General features: G+C 35.9%; 1 protein-coding gene across 1 annotated transcript in view; it reads right to left on the bottom strand.

Annotated features, from left to right (window-relative positions):
* Nucleotides 1–6,231: 6,231 nt before the first annotated feature.
* LOC116842534 (helicase domino) overlaps nt 6,232–27,205 on the bottom strand; it is a 35,884-nt gene continuing 14,910 nt past the window's right edge. The window contains 10 exon segments of the mRNA XM_032811889.1: nt 6,232–8,506; nt 9,065–9,427; nt 10,012–10,266; nt 10,715–11,308; nt 11,562–11,846; nt 11,921–12,408; nt 14,782–14,947; nt 15,265–15,300; nt 21,622–25,284; nt 26,183–26,542. Of these exon segments, the coding sequence (XP_032667780.1) occupies nt 8,075–8,506; nt 9,065–9,427; nt 10,012–10,266; nt 10,715–11,308; nt 11,562–11,846; nt 11,921–12,408; nt 14,782–14,947; nt 15,265–15,300; nt 21,622–25,284; nt 26,183–26,542 (6,642 nt within the window). The 3' untranslated portion in view covers nt 6,232–8,074.

A 27,205-nucleotide genomic window follows, 5' to 3' on the forward strand; every position in this document is an offset into this window, starting at 1 on the left:
GTGTGTGTGTGTGTGTGTGTGTGTGTGTGTGTGTGTGTGTGTGTGTGTGTGTGTGTGTGTGTGTGTATGCAGGGTGTCTCACACTCTCCTCCGGGCATTTTGTGGGGACGTAGAACAGGTTGAGATGAACATAAAAGTCTTATGTCGTTTTGCGATATTTGCAATAATTATCGAGATATTAATTGTAGAAAATTTGTGAATGATCATGCAGGATATGGTAAATGAGTTATAATAGTGACGACTTCCGTAGTGTACTTATAATTTAGGTCAAATTGAACAAAAAAGTTATTACCATTTTGCAAATAATTACATAGATTTTTAATTATTAGTTAAAGAAGATGAGTGCATTATCAAAATCATGCAATAATCTTCTTTAATTAATAATTAAAAATCTATGTGATTATTTGCAAAATGGTAGAGGACTTTTTTGTTCAATTTGACCTAAAGTATAAGTACACGAGCAGCAGCACGGACTGAGACAGGAAGCTGTCTTGGTGCCTGGAAATCAGCATTGAAATTCTAGAGGGAAATTGGTTGGGACCTGATGATGCTCGGTAACCTGCAGCAGCAGCTCAGGGTAGAACAGGAAATCATCTTGGTGCCCTTGGAAGACGATCTTCTAAAGCCCCTTCTTGAATTGTGGGGAGAACAATTTGGAGAGAGGGGGCAGTGTTGCGCTCGTACTTTTGAAATATATATAGACACCAGATAATCTAGGATGACAAGCGCTCCTTGACGATGGGTTGTGAAGGAAAGTAAATAACAGCTGACGGGAAAATTGACAGCTAGCCGTGGTTAGTTGGGAGAGTTGACTACTAACCTAGGTTTGGCTATCTGGGTTGGTATTAGAGTGGAGGTTAGTTGGAATGGCTTCCCACGCGGCTTTTTGTACAGAGTCGTTAAATTTTTGGACAACTATAAATATATTATATTTTATCGTATTTTAAGGGAATCTTAGTATCCAAGATGTTTTCTACGATTTCCCGAAATTTATTCCAATTTATGTTACTGCTGTGTAGTTTGCATTTTACGGGTTTGTCATATATTTGTGAGTACATTGAAATCAGTACCGGAGAGTGATCAGAGGACAATTCGAGGCATACTTCACATTGGAAGTATGATATGCTTTTTAATATACTTTTTATTATGCAGAAGTCTATTAGATCTGGAACTTTTTTCCTGTCTGTAGGCTAGTAGGTCGGTTGTCTTGTTGACAACACGTCCAGACCCAAAGTCTCCATAGTTAGAAGAAGTTTTGCGGCACACTCACAGGAAATGTCATAGAAGAAATGGCTCTCATGCATGCGTGCCCTATCTGTGTGCGCTTCTCACTTCGGCTGAAGTGTGACTGAAATAAGAGACGCAAACGGACAGGGAACGCATACATGGAAGCCACCCTCTCTACGCGCTGTCAGCGTGCTGCAAATGTAACTGAATCGGCATCCCTGAATGTAACCACAGATAGCAGCGCAATATTTGAAAGTAATATCATGAAATATGCTGCTTATTTTGCCGGAAAGAGATTGCAATTAATCAAGAATTATTATAGAAATATAAATTGAGTATTTTGATTACAATTATGTTGTAATAAATAAGTATTTCTTAAAACAATTGTATTTTAAAAACGTTGTGTTGTAATAGTAACAAATATCCATTTAATGATCTGCATGCTGCGTTCAGCACGCTTTGTCTATCTGAGTTTATAAATTTAATAATTTCGACGTAATACTTGACTTATCTCACTGAGTTTTGTAACAACTTTAGACCAGTGTTCTCGAAAACCCTATAAACAATTAACATATAAATTTGCATATAAAATAAGAATCTGGCAGAAATAAACGTCGCTCTGTGAAATGAGAAATTAATTGACAAAGTTGATCAGTACTAAGGTTAGGAAAACTATCATACGACGATATACAATGCCTCAGTTCGACGCAATCAGCGAGATTCGTCGGCTCCAGTCGATCACCACGAAAGCCGGCGCGACCAGCGAGATTCGTCGTTTGTAACCGATCGGCACGGAAGCCGACGCGGCCGAAGGCATCTTTCTTTCCGCTGCCGCTTTCTATACACTGATTTGTTAAGACAAAATAATTAATTTCTCAAGAACTATTGCGAATATCGCAAAATAGCACAGGACTTTCTTGCTCACCTCAATCCGTTCTACGTTCTCACATAGGGTCATCATGGAGGTTCGGGACATGTATATTACATTTATGTAAGCTTACATATCAATTAGAAATTAAAATATTAATAAAAATTAAAATGTGTTTTCTAATAAACATTTATTTGAACATAGAAACTACAAGGTATTACTACGGCAGAGATACTGAGATGAGTAAATATTATTAATTAATAAAGTAGATGCTGTTGCTCAACGTGAGTATGTGTAACATAAATGCTCTACTTTGTTTTATTAATATAATAAATTATGTCATTGCATCCAACCGACATTGTATAAAAATATAATGACGTATTTTTTGCATATTATAATTACAGACGTTACAGATAAGTTTGTTTTTTTCCAAGATCTGACCAGGGGCAGTAATAAGTCCCGTTCCTAGCCACAATCTCAAAGTATCATACAGCACATTTTTATTTAAGTAGCTAGGATTTTGAAGAACTATCTGCAATATATAAAACGTTTATACGTTTATTACATTATCACTTGTATGAAACATATACTCATAGTTTTCTTAATTAATGTATATATTAAAAAATGATGATTGTTGCCAAAAATGATGATAATTTACTACCAAAAATGATGTATATTACCAAGATAAACACTGATAAGAACAACACTGATTTATAATTGTTTGTAATTCATACATATATAAATGAATTAATGAATAAGTAATGCAAGCGTTGCACTCTTATTTTTATTTGGTCTGGTTTGTTTATAAAAATAATTAATTTAGAAAGAAATAAGAACTCGCAAATAAAGATATAAATCAAAAGGTAGGAAAAAGCAATCCGAGTTCAAGCACAGGACTAATAGTGCTATATATCATATGGATAAAACAACCTTCCTTATGTTAGGAAATCGTGTAAAATTTATTGAAATGAACAATTAATTTAAAAAACATTCAAACGTTTCGGCTCAACGGCTGACCCCTCTTCAGTGATAAAGAAACTCAAGGCTTAACGACACGAACGCATTACAATAAGTAAAAGACCAGCGCAAAACAGACATGGGTGTTAGTCGCAATATTAAAGCCGACAAGATCGTTACCGCAATAATATTAAGTAATAAATTAATATCAAGAAGTAGCCGTCATAACTATAAAAACATATAAAATGATAAAAAATTAAATAAGATTGAGATATAATACATAATTAAAACTGAATAATATAAAATACCTTTGTTGAGTTCAGCTAAAAGCAACTGATCCTGTCAAAGATAACATGTCTACGTCCGTAAATAGAATAATCACAGATTATATATCTAGCACTAACATTGCGGAAACGATCTATAGGAGAGAAAGAAACCAAAACAAAGCTTATTATCATAACAAACCGCAGTAGCTGGTGCCCAAATATTCGGTAAAAATAATTAACTTGTTGCCCAACCAAAATCGAAATGGAGACGGGTAAATATCCGTGAGCAAAGTTATACTGTTCAAGAATTCTGAAATCTTTCCATATTTCAGAAATATGTTATTGTTAAATAATTTTCTATATTTAATTATATTATATTTTTTAAAAATTAATGTTAAATAATTTTATTCTGAAATAATAACGTTTGATTTACTTTCATGAAACGTCTTTAATTATTTTCTTTTAAGAGATTATCACTCTTCAATGGCTTTATTGTAAATTTAATTTACTACAGTGAATGATTTGGATGCCAATTTGAAACTCTCTATAATTTTATCAATTTTTACTTTTATCTTTGCAAAATTTGTATTATTCGTCTGTAATATTAACAAATATATAAACGCTAATATTACCGTTAAAATTTCTTTGGAGGAAAAGCTTCTAATAAGCATTCCCAAGAATTGGTTGCGTTTTTGCACTTGGTAATGCATTTATCGTTTCAAAGAATCAGTAACCGGTAATTTACCGGTTCAAAGAATCGGTAATCGGTAACCGTTTACGATAATCTATGATTAGTAGACTTTTTAAGCACATTATTTTCTCACAATATCGTGCACTTTATATACATGAGGAGAACACAAAAATATTTCATATATAAAAATATCGTCTTTACATTCTGTAAAAAAATCGATATAAAAATTCTGAACAAATTGATGTACTGATATGTCGCGGCGAATTGTATGTCCCGCCTGCCGCGTCGCCGCGCTCTGATATGCCCAACTATTTTAATTAATATCTCGAAATTGTTTGAAAAATGATCTATATAATATTTGTTATTGTTAATTTTGATTGTATATTGTTAATTTTTTACTTTTATCTGTTCTACCTATATTTTTTTTCTTGGACGCTTTATGCGAGAAATCCCGTATATTGCCGCGAAGCAAACAGCATATGTTCTGACACTATTTAAATTTACTGATTATCGTTCGAAAATAATAATCTTGCATATATTACAATAATAAATAGAAACTTCTCCTAAAAACTTCGACGTATGTCTTATTTTCTCAGTAATAAAAATTTCTCATAAAAACTTCGAAATATGTCTTATTTCCTTATGCATCTGATTACAATGCTACTTAAACTTTCATGATCAAAGCAATCAAACGTGTTCGTCAAGGCGAAGATTAATAATAATTACATGTTGCGTTCTGCGTATGCGTAGTAGATTGTACCAACACATATTAAGATACTCAATACTGCACTCGTAAAATATCATGATGCAGGTTAAATGATAATGTAACCAATGCGATATAATTCGTCTCTACGTGCTCAACAAATGACAACTCTGTAATAGACAAATTGTGAACAAAAATGTAGGCTGTCTCACTTAAATTTTCTGCGCTTATTTAGCACATACTTACATTTATTAGCACATACTTTTTAAGCACATTATTTTCTCACAATATCGTGCACTTTGTATACATGAGGAGAACACAAAAATATTTCATATATAAAAATATCGTCTTTACATTCTGTAAAAAAATCGATATAAAAATTCTGAACAAATTGATGTACTGATATGTCGCGGCGAATTGTATGTCCCGCCTGCCGCGTCGCCGCGCTCTGATATGCCCAACTATTTTAATTAATATCTCGAAATTGTTTGAAAAATGATCTATATAATATTTGTTATTGTTAATTTTGATTGTATATTGTTAATTTTTTACTTTTATCTGTTCTACCTATATTTTTTTTCTTGGACGCTTTATGCGAGAAATCCCGTATATTGCCGCGAAGCAAACAGCATATGTTCTGACACTATTTAAATTTACTGATTATCGTTCGAAAATAATAATCTTGCATATATTACAATAATAAATAGAAACTTCTCCTAAAAACTTCGACGTATGTCTTATTTTCTCAGTAATAAAAATTTCTCATAAAAACTTCGAAATATGTCTTATTTCCTTATGCATCTGATTACAATGCTACTTAAACTTTCATGATCAAAGCAATCAAACGTGTTCGTCAAGGCGAAGATTAATAATAATTACATGTTGCGTTCTGCGTTCGAAGATAACAGTGAGAATGTCTAGATATAGCTTCCGGAATGGAGCTATCAATAGGCATATCGCTGATTCAAGACACGGCTCCATTCCGGAAGCTATATCTAGACATTGTATCAATGGCCGTGAAAGCCTCAAATCTAATAACAGTGAGAATTTTAGATTTTTCCTATCGTTGATACTTTATTGATTTTAACTTGTGTTAATACTATTATACTCGAAAACAACGCATTTTTTTACCTATGTATCAACTTTCTTTCTTGTTTTTGGTTCCCTATTCATCTCCCGAGCGATTGACCTCGACTTACGGAACACCCTGTATATTTTACCTCAAATTTTGAACACTAATCTTTTACATAGTAATATTATTTATTGAAATTATTAAATATAAAATTTCAGTATTTTTCTAATCAAATTCATAATTTATCTCATAGCAAAGCAAATATGTATAAACTATAGTATTTTTATACCGAGTAGATATTTCCGCTAAATGACAGTTTGAGATGGTATTTTCAAGACAAAAATTAGTAATTAAAAAAAGCTCATTGCTCGTTGCGAATTAAACATTATTTTTAGTAGACAATTGATTTTCCGGCAATTTCGATATATATAAATACAGAAGACATAGTTCCTCTTCATAGAGATTTATTTCAGCACTTATAATACGCAAATTATACATACATATATACATACAACTGTGTACATACACGCACAATACAAGGTGCCCCGAAAGAAAGACAGACAGAAGATACAATGATGAAATGGTGTATGTAATATAACGCGTTCAAACGAAACTTGAATCTAACGATTGTATTTTGTTAATTTAAGTTGAAATATCTTCTCAATTAAAAACAACAGTGCACAAGATTAAGGTTTCCGGCACCTCATCGCGGAATTTTTATTTAATAAGAAACGAGAAAATGCATATCCAAAATTCCTGCAAAGTACGTCAAAATAAAAAGATATATATAAAAATAACACTTGCAATCGATTAAGCACTTCTAAGATACTCCGAACATTTTGCTCTAACAATCAATAAATAACTATAAATTAACATGACATGTCTTCTTTCCTTTTTAACCTATATTTTCTTATTATCTTGTCACTTGTTAACTTTATTGTTGTTTATTGATTATTAGAGTAAAAAGAAAGTGTTGGGGAGTATTATTTTAGAAGTATGCTTAATTGATTGCAAGTGTCACTTTTTTAATATATCTTTTCACCTCAACATACTTTGTAGGAATTTTGGCCATGCATTTCTTCACTTCTATTATAAATCAAAATGGTCTTGGCGAAAGGCCAGGAGACCTAAACATTCAAATAAGATAGCATCTGTATGTTTCTCGAATTACTTATAAACATAAGCGAAATATCTTAGATAAAACGATTGTTCTCTCACCACATTGCACTATCTTGTCAAGAGCTCTAACTTTTGTTTTAGAAATGTTAAAGCGTTTGTTATTAATATCTTTTGTAATTATATCGAGGCACATGAGAACAAAATTATCACGTACAAACTAAACGGATAATGCCGATCTGTCAAACGAATAATTATTCTTGTGTCTAAATATGAATCGTAACGTCGAAATAAAATTGATCGATCGCAGCAAAACCTTGGAATGCTTTACACTTCGGATGTACATTATACTATTGTTACGTCAAATTTTAACGTCGCACATTAGAATTATCAGTAGAATTATCAGTGACTTTGAAAAAAAAGGAAAAATGAATAGCGCGTTTAAAAGATCGAATTGAATCGGAAAACTTTGAGAAACCTGCGTACCTAAGCTAATACATACTTTCAGTAAAACAATATTTTCTTTTCAATAAAATGTTTCCTTCACCAGTGACTAGAATATCCCAATTAAACAAAATTTCACTTTTGCCGATATTTGTCTCTGATCTCTTTCAATCCAGAATACCTCAGTCAATATTAGATAGAAACGTAAAGTGTTATATTTATATACACAGATATATAATGTACATGCAGGCTACATAACATGTTATATTAGTGTATGTACACATACATACATATACCTACACATATGTTATATAACATGTATGTACATATATACAATAAGTATTAGTATATTAACATTCTACTATGTTAATATATTAAATATTGATGGTACAACTAATGTTTGTGTGTTAGATATAATGAACTAATAATTCAGGGCTCGGAATAGTTTGCCAATTTCGGCCGATTCTCGGGAGCTGCGCCTTCTATCTCCCCCTTACCGCGCGGCGGGCCACAAAAGTGACGGTCGCGGCCAGTCTAGCTTGGAAGCTTGACCGTCACTTTTATGGTCCGCTCGTGGCAAGAGGAAAATAGAAGGCGTAGCTCCCGAGAATCGGCTGAAATTGGCAAACTGTTTCGAGCCCTGTAATAAATTAAGCCCAGTTCTCTGAACACGTAGGACCTATCGCATTTCCCGATTCAATTCATATGTTTCGTTCGTAAGACAAGAAAACTATTTCGGTTGAGTGTCTTGCTGAGCTTGTTGCTGCTGCTGCTGTTGTTGCGGCTGTTGCTGCGAGTGCGTAATGCCCTGCAGTCTCACTTGACCAAGTGCAGATGCAGTTGAAGACATGTTCGAAGTGGAAGCAGAACTAGTTCCTGGACTGTTGGTTGACCCGGAGCTAGCGGCAGTGCCGGTAGTCGAAGAACTCGGGATCGGTGATTGACCCGGTGATGGACCCGGACCAGGACTACGTCTGACAGTACTACTTGTCAAAGGTTTTCCCTGGATAGGTGTGGCCTGTCTTAGCTGAGCGTTGCTAGCAGTCACGACCTGAATGGTTTGCTTTAGAGCACCGGACGCGACAGGTATTACGCGTGTCTGCAACGGAGATTTAGCTAATACCACTTGGCTGGCCTGAGACACTGCCTGACCCGCCGAAACCTGTAATTGTAATAAGATAGATGCGAGTATTAGCAAGATTCTTCTATTTTTCTCAATTAATTAAGATGCAATCGGTAAAAATATTTGTCTAATTTAATATTTGTCACGTTGTTGCTTTCTTTAATGTCGTATTTTCGCGTTTATTACACACACACATACATACATACATACACATATATACATTTCATGTTTACACATACACACACACACACACACAATAAAAATTATCGGTAAAAAAAAAATATATATATATATATATTTACCGATAATTTCTTACCGACAAATATTTTTACTGATTCGTGTTTATATATATATATATATATATATATATATATATATATATATATATATGTGTGTGTGTGTGTGTGTAAACATGAAAATATAAATAATAGTGTGTTTTATATATGGTTTTATTTTTATAATTATCTTTATAATATATTAAATTTTCCAAACTTAATAAAAAACAAATAATAATAGAAAATATAAGTAATAATGTTTTTTTGTTAGGTCCTTCGAATGTTAGCTCTAAAAATAATATATACACAGTGATTTACGTACATGAGCGAACTGTTGCATCGTAGAAGGCTGTACGTGCTTCATCACCTGTTGAATTTGCTGCACCGTCATGGCCGCGGCCAAGGATTTTTGTTGCACAATTAGCTGCGTTTGTACGCCACTTTTACCAGTTACCTGAGCCAATTGAGCGACTTTCTGCGTCGGTAGCTTCCGTTGAGCGAGGAGTTGTGGATGTAGCGCGAGTTGACGAATTTGTTGAGGTGTTGCGGTGCGTACACCAGCTACGTTAGTAGTCTTCACCAAGGTGGCTACTGGAGTACCGCTTGTTGAAGTGCCCGCTTGTTGCACTTGTAAACCCGCTTGCGCGAAAATATGTGCTGGTGACAGTCCTGTTTGGGCAGGTACCTGCAACGAAATTGTGATTATTCGTCAACGGTTATTATATTCAATTATGCAATTAGTTTCTTTTGTGACGTATATCGAGAGAAATAAAATTTACAAACGCAACAGCTATATTTATCTCGAATTCGAAAACGTTCATATCCACATTTCAAGATTACCGTAATTCATAGAAAATCTCTTTGATATTTACGAACGATTTTTATGAATAAAGTTATCATGTTTAACTTGAAAAATCGAGACAAAAAGACATATAGCTCTGTCTGTACTCAGTATGTATCAATAACTGAATCATACATTTTTATTTTATCTATTAGTCATACTACGCGCGTTATAAACATGTGTCTAACTTTTCTCATTACCTTTTTACTAGAAAGTGAATCAAGTCATTCATTCATTTATTCACTCATTTACTCGCTCACACATTCATTCATTCACTCACTCACTCACTCGCTCACACACTCACTCACTCACTCACTCACTCATTCACTCACTCACTCACTCACTCATTCACTCACTCATTCACTCACTCACTCACTCATTCACTCATTCACTCACTCACTCACTCACTCACTCTCATTCACTTGTACCTGTGCAACCGCTGCCGCAGCTGCTGCAGCCGCCTTTGCTTGCTGTTGCAGCGCCTGACGTTTGATCAATGCAGCCATCTCCGTTTCGGACACAGTTCTTGCTACAGCCTGTTTACCTACAGCAGTTTGCGCGACGGATCCTCCTACAGCGATACCTTGTTTCATTAAAGTGGCCGCTGCCGCTCGTTGTTGCGCTGCGGTAGCTGATACTGCGACTGAAACCTTTTGACCACTGCCTCCTTGCGCGTGTAATACCTGAAATTATAATAAGATTATTAACGCAAAGTTTCTAGATTTGTTAGGAATTACGGTGAAATCAATATAAAAGAATTTCTCTCTACTATCAGGTCTCTTGTGTTTAAAGATAGATATTGCTATTTTCTTCTGGATAAATATTTCAGCCGCATCCTATATACACATGTTAATATATAGCCTTAACACATAAACCATTTTAGAATTTCCTATAAGATATTTTCTTAAATTAAGAAATATCTGAATGAATCTTAATTACACATATCTTAATAAACAATTGTCTTTTATCCCTAATACTATTATTTGTATTATTGATGTTTGTGTATAAATTATCTTCTATTGTAATTATTAATAATTAATAATTATATCTCAATTATATATATATAATGAATAATTATAAGGATTATATTAATAATTGTATTACCGATGCCATCGAAGTATTCCCACTCACATTCATCCCTTCACGCATCTTCAGATGTTGCTGCTGTCGCATCAACATTTGCTGCTGGCGGTAGTATTGTAACTGAACTGTTGTCATTGTTTTGGTGCCAGGAGTAGCAGTTAGTGTGACGCCTACCACCTTTTGTGCCACCGCTGTTGCTGTTGCCGCGGAACTTTGACCGGCAGACACCAAGCTGGCAGTCGCGATCCGTTGTGCAGTTTGCACATTCCCGATACTTGCTACCGCTACCGCGGATGTCGTTCTAGCGTCTTGTATAGACTGCTGTCCTCCTCCTGCTGTTCCTGGTCGAGCCTTCACAGTAGTAGCTACTGGGTTACTACCAGTTGCAACGTTGTTCGATGTCGCGTTGCTGGTCACGACCTTAGTAACGCCACCGGTGTTGGCCACCGCAGTAATCGTCGATTGCACTAATTGATGAACTTGAGACGTGGCACTACCTGCGGAGCTCGACACTACCTGCTGGGCCGTCTGCTGTTGGGTTTGCTGTTGCTGTTGTTGCTGTTGCAACTTCAACTGATGCATCTGTTGTTGCTGAAGCAGACGTGCCGCCACATGCTGCATTCGTTCCGACGGGTCCAGGACCTATAATCCATAGACAGGGAGTTTCTTTGGATTTAAAAATTATATCCTGCTTTCATAAATGATGTATATATTAGTCTCAAAATTTAATATAGTTTAATTCGAAAGCAGGTTCAAAGTATGTTCAATTAAATAATCTACATGCACTACGTGATATACAGATGAATTAATTCAATATAAATCTTAAATTAATATATAACATTTTAATAACATTAATATTTTTGTTAATATATAAAGTAAGTTCTAATATACACACAGCTTGTTTCAATTTCTCCTTGTTGAGTCTATCAATGCGAATTTGAGCAACCTCTTCACACGTCTTAGGATTGTCGTATTGTATGCCATAATCGGCCAATACAGCCGCGTTGTTAGGATTCTTCATCGATGGTGTCACCACCATCGGCTTTACGGTCGGTGTACGTTTGTTGGACACATTTTTGAAGATTTCGAACTTCTGAATGTTCATCTGTGTGAACGATTGGTTCCTATCCTGGTTTTGTAGCTGTGACGTCCTCAACGGTCTGTTACCTTTGCTCTGTTGCTGAAGAAAAACGAAAGAAGTCGTCAACAATTTATGGCGTTATTAACAATTTCTTTGGTGCTTTTATTGGTTACCTCGGTAACTTGCGGTGTCTTATACACGCTTCCCTTTTGCTTTTTCTGCTTCTTCGGCGTGGTGTCGTAGAGCAACTTGCCCTCTTCACGTGGCTCCACCACGGCCTCATATCGCATCCTGCACTGCTTAAATGATCTGAACAATCGCGAACCATTGTTGACAATGTCGGAGACGAGATCCCAATTGGGTACGTAACTAGGCGACACCATTATCAAGTTCACCGGTTGTGCCTGATACACTTGAATGGCTTGTAGCAGTAGCCATTCCTCGTTTATCATCCACTCCACTGGTTGATCCGACTCACAAGTCTTTGATGATGATGGAGTTTTGACGCCCAACATGGGCACCGGTGGACGCATCATCGTCCGATATTTATGCATCTTCATTTCGCGACGTATCTTCATCAACATGGGTAATGGTCTTTCGAACAACGATTTTGGCGGATGCATGGAATCGTCTTTGTGTCGTATTTTTGATGGTCGACAACCTAAATTTTAAAAATAAAATAATTAAAATGATAAAATGAAATAAAATGATTATAAAATGAAATAAAATGATGATAAAATTACAATAATAAATAAGGACATAAAGAGCCAAAATTGTTGATGAGCTACATACAAAAAATTTATTTAATTCATAAAATACGTTTCGACTATTTAATGTGGTTCTCTTCAGTCCTCTTCATCGGTCAATATAAATCTCTTGCATCATAAATCCCCTGATAGTGTTGTCATATTCTCGAATTCTGTCACAGACTGTTCCCACCTGACATGTCGGGTCAACGGCTTGAACTTTCAATTTGATACTGGCAAAATTGATCGTGTTTATTTTCCTCTGTTTGAAATGATTCATGTAAAACGTTAACTTTTATTGATCTTACTTTCTTCTTTCGTTTCTAATTTCCAAATACATATCTGGTATTTGGATTGATTGTGTTTACTGATTGTGTTTTTGCTTAGCTGTCTCTGATTGTTTCTCTGTGTTGCCTTACCTTTATATGCCAATGTTTGATTCTTGTTCAAACTTCGTGTCCGTCAAGTAAAGTCGTTTTAGAATTTCGAACTTATAGATTGTGCAAGAGCTTTTCCTTATTTCCGGAAATAATTATCATAATAATTGTAACTTTTTATTATTTTTTTCAATATTGGTTTTGTTCGATTTTTGCGGTTATTTCTTTTTTGCTCTCTTCTTTCTTTTCTTTTTTCCTCATATATAACTTATGAATACTGACATGTCAGGGGGAACAGTTTGTGACGATATTCGAGAATATGACACCACCATTAGGGGACTTATGATATAAGAGATTATACTGACCGATTTAAACCGAAGAGGACCACATAAAATGGTCAAAACGTATTTTATGAATTAAATAAATTTTTCGTAAGTAGCTCATAATATCAGCAACTTTGGCTCTTTATTTATTATTACGTCCTTATTTATTATTGTAATTTATATTATCTCTTGTTGAGCCTAGATTATTGTAATTAGTTATTTATTGTAAAAATGATTAAAATTGGCGGATTAACTTATTTATTTATTAATTTATTTATTTATCATTAATAGATCTATTTTTTATAGCTATACTGAAAACTGCATTACAACTGAATCGAATTAAATCAGGGCAAGTAAGAGTAATTATAAAGAGATATATTTATAGGATTGGGAAAGTTACTTTTTAAAAGTAACTAGTTACAGTTACAGTTCCCTTTACTGAAACTAGTTACAGTTACAAATTACTGGCTATGAAAAGTAACTCGTTATAGTTACAGTTATTAAAAAAGTACAAGTCGTTACTTTTAAGTTACTTTCTTAAAATTATTATAAATTATTATTGTAAATATAAAAATCTTATATTTTAAACTTTACTAAAATATAAGAATTTAATTTTATAATTAATAACTATCACATTAATTAGTCAATCCGCTTAACAAATTTCAAATCTGTAGTTAATATAATAAAAACTTAATAATGATCGCCTTGTAGAGGTAAAAGAATTTAATTACATGCTCCATAAATACGTTGACAAATTTCCCAGATAGTACAGAGAAGTTAAAGAAAATTTAATCGTATGTTACCAATTATGAGTTCATTTTTAAATGCAAAAAGAATTCTTTTCACTGAACTCTAAAGAATTCTTTTTGCATCTGAAAATGAACTCAAAATTGGTGACATACGATTGGATTCTTTTTTAATTCTTTTTTAATTCTCTGTGCTATTTGGGTTATTAAATTAATATACGATTACTATATAATTTTAATTTTATGTTCCCTAAGTAACTATTAAAGTAACTGTTAAAAGAATTACAAATTACTAAAAATAAGTAACTAAGTTAAGTTACAGTTATCAAAAAATGTAACTGTAACTGTAACTTCGTTACAAGTAACGAGTTACTTTCCAACCCTGCATATTTATATGTATATATACACACATATATACAATAAACATAATTATATGATATTATATATATATGAATTTTATATATTATATATGAATTTTGTCCATATATGTGACCTTACATATGATCATATTTAAATATACATGTCTATACATAAAACAAATACTGTTGAATGAAAGAAAGAAAATATAATTCAATTCAATTAAACATCGATATTATAGGCTATCATAAACGAAAGCATTTATTTCAATTGTATCTTCACAACACTATTCTTTTTGACGTAGACATATATAATTATATATAATCATATATGGACAAAATCCATATATGAACTTTTTTCCCCCGGGAAATTATTAGTTCAGTGTACTTTTCTGGTAAGGTAGCCAGTTCAGCTGTTGGAAATACAGAGGGAACATAAGAGGATAAACAAAAGAGGAGAGTAACGAGAATAACAGTAAGACTCACCGTCTTCGCTGATACCAACGTCAACTCTGCATCTTTTCCGTTCTTTCTTAATGTAGATCGGTGGTAACTGCGCCTCCGACATGGGAGTATTTTCGTAGAGAAATCCCAGAGAATAGTCGATGTACACGTCATTATCCGTCGTGGGAGGTGTTGGTGGACACCACATCTATCAAGAAAATATTAATGTAATTAACTGCGTTCTCGGAGGAACAATTTCAGTTATAACTCTTTCTAATCCTTTATTGCATTTAATACATTCTTAATATGTATGCCAATATGGCATATGTTCTCTCTCTTAATTTTAGATTTAATATACTATATTCCTTAAGTTTGCAGTATATGTTTTATAGACTTTCGGGAACCTTTGCAACAAAATTAGTTTTGAGTACTATGTGATAAATTAATCATGCAAAAGTTTATTTAAATTTTACACCGACAGTTCATGCAATAATGAACAGAAATGCATAATTTCGTAATACATACCGGCATCTGCTCCATCGTGTGTTCTGACAACCAAATCTGCAAGACGTTAAAGCCAAACATGAGACATTATGAGACACATAGGAGCTCTCTCACTTCTGGGGAAATCCTTATTTAGGACTCCCATACTATTTTTCCCAAAAATATATCGACACAAAATTGTTTTAATATCATTATCGATCAACGCCCATTTTATATAAATTTTTCGTCTATAAACATTATATATTCGCACTTAATGATTAAACGGATCAAGATAAATCAAAATAAATCTAAAATCTGTAACTTTAATACGAACAAATTCAACTTATAGATTTTTATCTAAACTGGAGATTTATCGTGGTAAAACTGCATAAAAGATAACACAGCTCCGATTTCCTTCTTTTTGAAATATGTTATAGAGAATGAAATTCTGAGTAATTTTTTCCTATACAACTATCCTATATAACTATGGCGGTCGCATATAGTTTCAGAGATATTCGACTTTAAAGTTTTGAAAATATACATGTTATAAATATCCCATTTTTAAAAACTAAAAAATAAAGAAAAAAAGGGGCAAATAGGAGTTCAGATACGGAAGTTATAGTGCTATAAAACCTATGGATATAAGTGAAAGTTCCCTGTGTTGGGGAAAAAAGCAATTATTTATTGAACATTTAAAGTGTATCATCAAACGTTCCCATCTATGAACTCTTTTCAGTATAACAAGTAATTCTAAATAAAACGGTATCAAGAATTTTACAAAATAGATCTTAAGATTGTTCGCAACCAAGACTGAAAGGAAAGAATTGCAAGACATAAAATCAGAAACAGTGAAAACAGTGTTAATTCCAGTCTGTGTTGAAACCTGCCTTCACCGTCCGTAATAGAAGTTATTCGCAGAAGTACTTAGTAGAGTGCAGCAGTCGTAGTTTTGGACGTAGTATAGGGGCCAAACCTTAAGATAAGAACGATATTATTGCAGGTAATCCTCCAAGTCTCAAAGGAGGAGAATAACTTTTATTATTATGGACGGTTGCGAACAATCTTAAGGTCTATTTTGTAAAATTCTTGATGCCGTTTTATTTAGAATTACTTGTTACACTAAACAGAGTCCATGGATGAACCGAAACGTTTGATGTTAAACTTTAAATGTTCAACAAATTGCTTTGTTTCCCAACATAAGGAACTTTCATCTACATAACACTACAACTTCCATGTTTGAACTCCTATTAGCCTCTTTTTTTCTTTATTTTTTAGTTTTTTATTTATATCTACAACTTCTGTGCCTGAACTCCTATTAACCTCTTTTTTTCTTTATTTTTTAGTTTTTGATTATATCTTTTGATTATATCTTTGGAATTCTCTCTCTTTTTAATTCCATTTTTATACAGACATACGCATAGGAATTCGTGTAGTCGCATGTTAAAGGCTACTCACGAACTGTGAGAAACTAATGGCTGACATAACATTTGTGACTATAAAGCTATCGTTAAGTAATGTAAACAAAAACTTTTTCTAGTTGGAAATACTGAAGAGTTAGGTCCATTTATAACATGTAAACTTTAAAGTCGAATATTTTAATGTAAAGTACTTTTACAGTTCGCATACTAGTGTTTTTTTTTAAGTTGTAAGTACTATCAACGTTGTATAATGTCTAAATAAATTATTATTATCCAAACGCTGCGTTTTTGAAGAGAATAGCATCAAAATAAATCAATTTATATATATATATACACATATACAGGGTGCCCATTTTAAAAAACGCACCCTGATAATTCTTCAACCAAGATAATTATTCAGCAAAAATGTTTCAGACAAAAGTTGTCGGGTTTAGAGGGAAATATTTGAGAGTGACCTTGACTTTGACCTTGGAGATTATTTTGAAGGTTATTAGAAGGTCAACTTTGCTTTTTAAATAGAAATATCTATTTTTTATTACGAAGCTTTATTCCGCGTAAAGAAGCTAACAACTTTTGTTTGAAAAAAATTTTTATATGACCTCTATTTTCTAAGATATTTACGGAAATATCTACAAAAATATTGGTTTAAATAATTTTTTACTCGAATTCTATCAACTTAACCAAAAAATAGCAAGAAATAAAAATTGTTTATTTTCTCCTCATAGAGCTCTGAGAATTTTTTAATTAATTTCTTAGTACTGTATTTTCTAGCATTTTCTTAAAATACTAAAAAGTTTATAAAAAATTCTGAAAAAATTCTCAGAGCTCTGTGAGAAGAAAATAAACAATTTTTGTTTTTTGCTATTTTTTGGTAAAGTTGATAAAATTGGAGTAAAAAATTATTGAAACCAATAATTATATGTAGATATTTCCGTAAATATCTTACCAAATAGAGGTCGTACAAAAAATTTAAAAAAAAAATTATTAGTTTCTACATAGAATAAAATTCCGTAATAAAAAAATAGATGTTTCTATTTAAAAAGCAAAGTTGACATTCGAATAACCTTCGAAGTCAAGGTCACCCTCATATATTCCTTTTTAAACCCGACAACTTTTGTTTGAAATATTTTTGCTGAATATATTTGGCTGAAGAATTATCAGGATGCGTTTTTTAAAATGGGACACCCTGTATAACGGAAAGAAAAACACTTCAGGTTTCGGGCAATTTATGGAGTTTAATGATAAATATTAATATTATATATTAATATTAATGATAAATTTTTTTAGGTAAACCTAAAGAAAAGGGGACTTATCTCCTATGATCTCCTATGATCTTGCGTATAATATATCTATATAAAAATACAATAGTCAATTTATAATACATGTACATTTCCAAAATTTTAAAGTCAAATATCTCCGAAACTATATGCGACTGCCATATAGTTGTATAGGAAAAAGTTACTCAGAATTTAATTCTCTCTATAACATATTTCAAAAAGAAAAAATTCGGTGCTGTGTTACCTTTTATGCAGTTTCACCGATATGGTTAATCCGAAAAAAAAAACCGTCCGTACTTGGATGGTCTCAACTTGGAACTAATCATTGATTTCAGTGTTTGATTGAAACAACTATGAAGGACTTGTAGAAAAATTGGAGGAGAAGACTAATGCTATATAAGATCCTACAATTTTCAACTTTGACATTAGATTTTAAATTGATTTGTCTTCAATTATTAAGACACGAATTGTAATTTTTCTTGAAAAAAAATAAATTTAGCAACAAAATCCGTCATAAGAATGAGAATTAAGAGTAGAGTTTACGGGATATTTTGTAAACGTTCGTTCAAAGGCTCTCGTTCCCCTCATCGTAAACATTCTAAAGAGCAAAATTGTCTTACGATATATATTCTTTCGTATCTGAGGTCCACATTATGTTTATGACTTTTTTTTTCTTTTTTTTCATAATATTATGTTTGGTATCTCTAATGTACTAATCTGGTATATCTCGATACGTACAAGTGAATCCCGGGATCTTACACACGGGTCTTTCTAATTTGTCAAACGCAATCTCCGGACGTTATCTTCTACAAAAGCGAGAGCCGTACTGCGTAGAAGACGCTCACATGTGCCTGCTTATAACCTGCTGCTGACTCCAAGTTTGGAATGGCAAAGGCAGTGTTTTGGTGCCATTTTTATAAATAATTTTCTCGCTGGAGCTCATTTTTACTCACGCGTACTAAGATGGTACATATTTTTCTATTCCATTTCAAAAATGTGCGGTCATGATAGCCTTGCCACACCAAACCGATACATATGTATGTATGTATGTATATGTATATATATATACATAAATGTAAGAGAATAATAATAAGATAGCGCGAAGAGAATGTAAAAGAACCAATCGTCGTTTTAATAATTCGCGATAAATATAAACAAGCACACTGAGCTGAGAGAGATATGTATATATGTATATATAGAATGACTTTTGACACCAAAACGGAACTGAACCTTTGATCGACACAGACTTGGAAACGCATCAAGAAATAAGGTAACACATTTCGATGTAGCAAGGAATATTTCGTTTATTTCTTTCCTCCTTCATCGAACTCGCTCGATTTCATACAAAATACAGGCACGCAACTTAAGTATTACGGTATGTGTGGTATGTATACATGTGTCCTCTTATATGTGGTGTGTTGCGAGAGAGGCAAGTGGAAAGAGCGGAGGGACATCGTTCGGGGCGGGGGGAGATTATCCTTACATATATAATATTAATTAATAATCAGGTCATTGTCTTGCGAGTTTATGTAGCGCGAGGCGTTACCAAAGTATGACTAAGGTCTTTCCTCGTTTCGACTGCTCGCTGTTCACTTCCTCTACCGAATAAATAATTGTCCGGTACAGAAACTACGTGACTCTCTATCACCCTGACCACCCACTGTCTCCTAGATGAAAAGATTCTAAACTCTTCTCTCGTTTTAAACAACTTAAATTAGATCGGGTAGATATATGCACGTAATATATGATCGAATGAGCGAAATATATTGACTTGAAATAATTCAAATACACAAATATATATATATGTATGAATGTATGTATGTATATATATACATATATATATATATATATATATATAATACGTGATTTTAATTTGATAGCAAAGCACATTAACAATTGCTTTGGGACATTGAGAACTCAGTTCTCTAAGAGAATAGTGCTACAATTATTTCATATAGTATCAATTATTCAATTATTCCTAGTTCAATATTATACTAATTTCAAATTTATTTTCATTATTACGTATATCACATTAAATACATATTTATGTAATAATTTAGTTGACTACTTCCCAATTTCGGCATAGATTTCATTCAAACTTTTATTTTCTGAACTTTTCAGAAAAATGCATTATAAACCAAACTCTTTCGCATCAAATTCTCAATTGTTCTAGAAAGAAAAGAACTTGAAAAAAGCGGCATTACGATCATTTTGAGATACCGTACTTTTAATTGTGACTACTTTTAATCACGCAAGTGTGTCATCTAATTTAGTTCCCTTTATATCACCTTTCGGAAAAAGGTAAGAAGAAAAAGAACGAATCTAGGCAACACGCTATGACTTCAAAAATTTGAATCGCCGTATCAGACAGCGAAAATGATCAGGGTAAAATCGAGTCGACTCAACCCGTGCGCAACACATACTTCAACAACCTCTTCAGATTTTCCTATGCGTCTCGATCGCGACGTGTTCACTATTAAGGTGTATGTGTGTGTGTATGTGTGATACGAGTCGTCTAGTGTGGCACACTAGAGAATCGCTCGACTAAAGCTCTACACACTGTATGTGTGTGTGTATGTAACATGACCACTTTTCCTAATATAATACACCCGCTCGTATTTCTTGTCACACCGTCAATAATACGGCTATATAGATCGCAAGTAGTCTAGATACCTGCGCACAAAAGAATCGGTCCTTCTTATCTGCACTCGCCCCTACAATTCAGTTGCAGCTATCTGCCCCGAGGAGAAAAGAATCAGGACGAGGAAACGACAAATTAAAATAGAAAGTACAGTTAAAAAGGACGGACCCGTCCCGGTATCTGTGTGAACCGAATTGGATGAGATGAAATGAGATGAGATGACACGATATGAGTGGGGCGGCGAGGCGGTCACAGAGCACAATTTACAACGCTACAAATATTACACGTGTACCCGGAGTACAACGGAGGAAACTCATCGCTTAAATCGTAAGTCGTATTTGTGATTATGTACAAAGGAGACGCGTGCACTCGCGCTTCGCGTTCAACGTCAAACGCGTGCACTTAATTTGCATTTTTTTTTTCCTTCCGTGGCAGTTCTCTGCGTTCACGAGAGAATTCCTCTCACAGGGACACTACAAGAGTAATCTTTCTCGCATAAAATTTTTTCACACAAAGTTCGTCTCTTTCGTGGTCTCTACCACATGAAACTTTTGTCTTGCACAGAGCTCTCTTCCCTGTGTAGTTCTACTCGTATGGAGTTTTCGTCATTGAACATTTTTCGTATATTTGCATGTGTATGTGTATATATATATAAAGAGAAAATCTTGTAAGACTTTCCCTCGCGTAAAGCGATCGCGCGTAACACTATACTTCGATGACCAAACGACTGCGTTTAGCGCTGAACGTGGTGCGAGTGTCGACGAAAGATAACGCGTCGTTATCAACGCGCGAAAAATCGTAGATATCTCTACAAAGCCGGGTGTCTCTTCGCGCGATGATAATGCATTGTGTGTCGAGGGCAAACCTGGCGACGTCATGCACAAATGGTAGGCGAACTATTCGTAACCGACTCGAATAACAATAACAGCGTTCGCGACGAAACTCGTGTCGTCGTCGTCGTCGTCGTCGTCGTTGTCATTGTCGTCTTCGTCGTCGTCGGCGGCGGTGGCGGCGACGACGATAATGATGATGACAGCAACAATCGACTGAACTTCAGCGAGGCTCAAGATATCGTCGTGTTCCTCAGTTTTTCAGTACGCGTCTGAGTTTGCGTGGAGGGGGCGGAAGTGGCAGCGGCAGAACAATGGCTCGAAGTGCGGACGGCGACTCTCTTCAACGGTGGCTCATCGTCTCCATCAAGCTGTCCGTCCTCGTTGTCAAGACACGACGCGTTCTTGGCACGTTTAGTCTCTCGGCGCAGCCTCTTGGACTTGGAATCAGGAGACGAGTCGTAACCCTCATTATCGGCCTCTTGTTCCTTCAGAGATTCTGACAACCGCGTTACAAAGACCTCCTTGTCCTGTACTTTCGCTTCCGGATTCCCACCACCACTGGCGCCACCAGCGCAGTTAGTGGCGGATTTAAGTTGGATCGAAGAGGGAGCCTTGCTGTTGTGGTGCTGGTGATTGTTTCTCGTGTCCAGAGTAAGGATAGCGACGACCTTTGCCGTTCGTTGGGGTTTTTCAAACGCGTAGGGAGGTGTCCTAGCGCCTTGCTCTGTATTCTCGTTCGCGCTCGGTTCGCGCGACGGAGAACCTCGAGATGATTGTTGCTGTTTACCGCTTGTTCGTAGCGTGGTGGAGGGGCAGGACGGCGACGGAGACGTAGATGCTTTCGCGACGGAATTCATCAAGCCTGAACGAGTTACTCTGGAAACTGGCTGCTCGTTGTTGCTTGTAGGAACGTTTATTGGTCTCGGAGTGTCCGGACGACGTTTAAGGTGAACAATCGGGCTTCGCTCCACTGCAACGATCCCCGTCGTCGCTTCCTTGCTCACGTCCGGCTTCATCGGCGGTATCGATCTGCTGCGTCTGAACGGCGGTGGACTAACGAAACCGTTGTCCTGACACGAGGACAACTTTGAGTTTTGTCGGGTTACATACTTCTCACCTCGACACGATGATGAGGCGGCAATGACAGCCGATGTCGCGTCGTCGATCGTTGTCGTGGAGCCGAAACTAACGACAGTCGTTGCCGATCTCGTGATCGGCCGAGGCAGCGGAGTGTCTGGTCGACGTTTCATGATGGTTATTCGCGAGGGGGAGTTTCGCGTGTCGCCAACTAGTGGCGGCGTAAACGAACGACAGGTCGTCGATCGCGTGACTCTGCTCTGTTCGGTCACGAGCTGCTGCGGAGAAGAAACAGAAGACGATGAAGTGTCGTTTTTTCGCGTACTCTGATTTACTTTGACCTGCTGTAAACTAGTCTTGTTTGCCTCTGAATCGACCTTGTCGTCTGTCAACCGCACGTTACCCTCTTCAGAGCGACTGGTGGTTCCCCCGGCGATCGGAGAGAGCTTCGAGCTGCGAGTCGTCACGCCTCGCGAGATCATGCTCGTGTCTATCACAACTTTTCGTATCTTGCATTTTGGATCGCTCGAGTTAGACTCGTTCTTCGACGAAGTAATAGCTGGAGAGTCAGAAGACACCAAGTTCGACACTGGATCGTCCGTTTTCTTTTCCGAGTCCGACTCGCTTTTAGAATTATTATATTTTTGACTAGTATATTTTCGCGTTATGGGTGTCGTCGGCTCAACGTTATCGTCATCGTCGTCCTCGTCGCCACGTCGCGCGTTGTTTTCGTCATTTACGCAAGAAGTATCGTCGGTATTCACGTTACCGGATTTAGAATTCTTTTGCGCGACAGAAACACGAAGTACCGCGGTAGTTTTAACGATTTTATCATTCGATGATGATGACGACGACGACGAGACGTCAGGACTTGCGTTTTGCAATGTCTTAGAACGTAAGAGAGGAACTGAACGATTCGCGGATGAATCAACATTGTTTTTTTCAGACTCCTTTGAACCTGCAGAGTTCAGTTTGACTCGTGAATTATTGAACAAAGAATTTGCGGACACGACGATCTCGGCTATGGACTTGATGTCGCGCGTTGCCGTAGTCTCCTTCGCGCGCTTCAGCGATACATCCGACTGCGTGCTGCCCGGTGAAGCCAGAGAGTTCTTCGTGTTGACGTTCACGTCGAGATTCTCCGCATCCTCGTTGCGATTCACTTCAGGTCCAAGCTTCCTGTAGGTCGCGGATGTTAACTTTTGTGAGCATCGCGTCATTTGAACAGAACAGACCGTCGATACTAGATTAATGTTACGAATGAGCTTATCGCTGCTTTTTTCTTTCTCTTTCTCTCCCTTAACACCTTGCTCTACGTTATCCGATTTTGATTCCGTCGTTTTCACCTGATCCACTTGTGTTTGAGCAATTGGTATTGGTATGGTCGGATCTGTGCGATCATTGAGAGGTTGTCCTGTGTCAACGTCAGCAACGTGCCCCTTTACGCTTTTTGAAGACGTAGTAGAGTCTCGATCGTCTTTCGACAAGTTTCGATTGTTCTTTGAAGAATCTCGATCGTCTTTCGATGAATCTCGATCGTCCTTCGACGAACCACGGTCTTTCAACGAGTCTTGATTGTTCTTTGTCAAACTTCGATTGTCTTTCTTAGAATCACGATCGCATTTAGACAAACTTGGATCGTGCTTTATCGAATCTTGATCCCTCGATAAATCATCGTCCTTCGACGAATCCTGATCATTTTTCATCGAATTTCGATTGTCAGATGTATTATTCTTCGATAAAGCTTGATCGTTCTTTGTTGAATCATTATCGTTTTTCAAGGAAGCCCGATCATTCTTTGACGAAGAGTCTCGATCATTTTTCGTAGAATCATAATCGTCCTTCGACGACTCTCTTTCTTCTTCTACCACCTCAGTCTTTACGTTTTGATTTAAGATCGCCTTGGCGTTCGTACTGAGCCGAGTTCTTCTTTTAACGTTTGTTATGACCACCGACGGTGTCAAAGATGGTGAGAGACGACCCCCGAATTTAACGCGGCGGAATTTCGTGTTGCGCTGTGGTTGTTGGCGACGACAATTGGGCTTTACACCGGGCAAAATAGGACTAACGTCTAGGGTCCACAAATTGATCTTAACGTTGCCCCGGGATCTAGTACGAGGACTATTTAGATCGAAGTGATTGCGACCACAATTACCACCGGCCAAACGACCTCTTCGTCTCGGAAGACCCTCTCCTCTCTCGGTGTCGTTACCACCGTTACTGTTCGCTCTACTATCTTCGTTTTCTTCACTAGCATCTTCCTCTTCCGCTTCGTCATCACCTTTGTCACCTTCCTCCTCTCCTTCGCCTTCGTCACCTTGACTCTGACTTTCTGTATGACTCGACTCCTCGTCAAGGCTATCTTCCACCACATCTTCCTCCTCCTGCGATTCTGATTCCGATTCCGATTCGGTACTAGTCGAGGTCTCACTCTCGCTCCGCGATAATGATTCACGCACGCTCCTATTACTAGTTCTATTTCTACCACCACCGCCGCCGCCGCGTCTACGCGAACTTCTTCTACTCGGTACCGGTAATCTCTTATTAACTAATCGCTTGGGACCACTCTTATTAGCAGCGGTGCTATTAACCTGATTTTGGGCGTCCTCACGGCCAAACGTCAGCGGCTTCTCCTCGTCATCATCAGCCAGTCGCATACGTCGCTCTTCCTCCTCACGCAACGCCCGCAGCCTGTCCAGCTCCCATTCCTTCTTCTGTTCCTCCAATTCGCGCTCGGCGGCAGCCAATTGCGCCGTGGAAAACGACCCCTCGGACTCCTCGATGAATCTCATCGCGTACCGTTCGATCGGGGTTAACTGATGAATAAGTGCAATGTTAGCAAATCACGAATTAGTAATAAAAAAAAATATATATATATATATAAAAGAAAATGAATGGTAAAGCGAAGAGATTTCAACAATTGTAAGAATAATGTTAGAATAATGTTAGAATATCAGCGAGATAATTAATATTAGTAATTGTAATTGATATTGGTTTATCTACTGTTGTCTACTAATTGATAGACATTGATGTTTGAAAATGTAATATATATGGATACAAATTTATCTTCTTTTGAGGATGAACACAAACATATCAAGATAAAGACACGAGAAGTTACGCAAGTAAATAAAATTGTTTAATAATATACATTAGACATTATACTGTTCTGGAGACAATCTCTTTTATGTATATGGGTGGCGATCATATAACTTTTCTCCAAAAGTGTAAACATGAAAAATGTCAAAGTATTACATATAAAGAATTTCCCAAATCTATAGTTGAAAATTTTATATAATGGTTAAAATCCAGTTCACTTAGAACTTTTCCATTTCCATGTTTTCACTTTTAAGGAAAAATACTGTAAATTATAAATTTAAGTATTAAAAGAATGTAGTAAATATGAGTATTAAAAGAAAATTTGCAAGGTTATCCTCATTCACATTATGTTTTAAAAAATGTCGAATTAATATTGCACATTTTATTCGTAAATATTATTAATTTTTCGAGATTTTATAATTTCATTTCCTATTCTATTTGAAAAATACAATAAATATTTTACATTAATATAATATTAAAAGAGCATCAAAAAGATAAAACAAAATTTTAAACTGAAAAATGTTTGTAATAAGATAATGAAAGAGAGAGAAAGAAAGTGAAAAGTGCTCGACTAATTACATTAACTAAAAAGATTTCGAGATGAAAACATTTATCTACCTGAGAAACCAGATGTTGAACTTCCTGTTCCGCCTTGCTGACTTGAGAATCATCCCTGTCAGCGTCGTCCAGCGGAATGTTCTCGTCAAACTCTGCGAGATCAGCGACTGCTTCCGCTTTCGCTGTCTTCGCTGCCTGAACGTCAAGATCCTCCTCGACGGCAGCGAGAGCACTTTCGAGAGCGCCAATAGCCACTTTCTCTTCTGTATGCTGAGATGACGAGGAAGACGCAGTCTGGAAGGATGCTGCATCCTTGTTGTAGACTTTCTCCCGGTCTCGGCTCTGTTCCAGTACCTCTGCCATTCGTGCCGAAGGATCATTCTCCGTTTGGTCGATGTTGAAAAGGTCTTGAATGGTGGACTGAAAATGGTAATGTTACTATTATATAAAAGAATGTGTGTGTTTACTACTATATACTATATAGTATATATGTTAAAATTATATTGAATATAAAAAGACAATATGGTTATAGTCAATTATACAGGATGTCCCGAATCTCCATGATGACCCTTGGTGAGAACGTAGAACGGATTGAGGTAAGCAAGAAAGTCCTGTGCCGTTTTGCGATATTCGCAATAATAGTCGAGATATTAATTAAAAAAGATTGGTGAATGATCACGCGCGATATGGTAGATGAGTTACAGTGGGGCCGTCTGCAGTTGTATACTAATATATTAAATCAAACTGAACAAAAAAGTTCTCTACCATTTTGCAAATAATCACATAGATTTTTAAATATTAAAGAAAATTGTTACATATATGATTGTATACCATAATGAATAAATTTTCTTTAATTAATATCTAAAAATCTATATGGTAATTTACAAAATGGTAAAGGACTTTTTTGTTCAGTTTGATTTAATATATAAGTATACAACGGCAGACGGCGCCACTGCAGCTCATCTACCATATTGCACGTGATCATTCACCAATCTTTTTTAATTAATATCTCGACTATTATTGCGAATATCGCAAAACGGCACAGGACTTTCTTGCTCACCTCAATCCGTTCTACGTTCTCAC

Source organism: Odontomachus brunneus, unplaced genomic scaffold, assembly GCF_010583005.1.
Source record: "Odontomachus brunneus isolate Ranch 3 - 2012 unplaced genomic scaffold, Obru_v1 Obru_scaffold_025, whole genome shotgun sequence".
NCBI classification, from domain to species: domain Eukaryota; kingdom Metazoa; phylum Arthropoda; class Insecta; order Hymenoptera; family Formicidae; genus Odontomachus; species Odontomachus brunneus.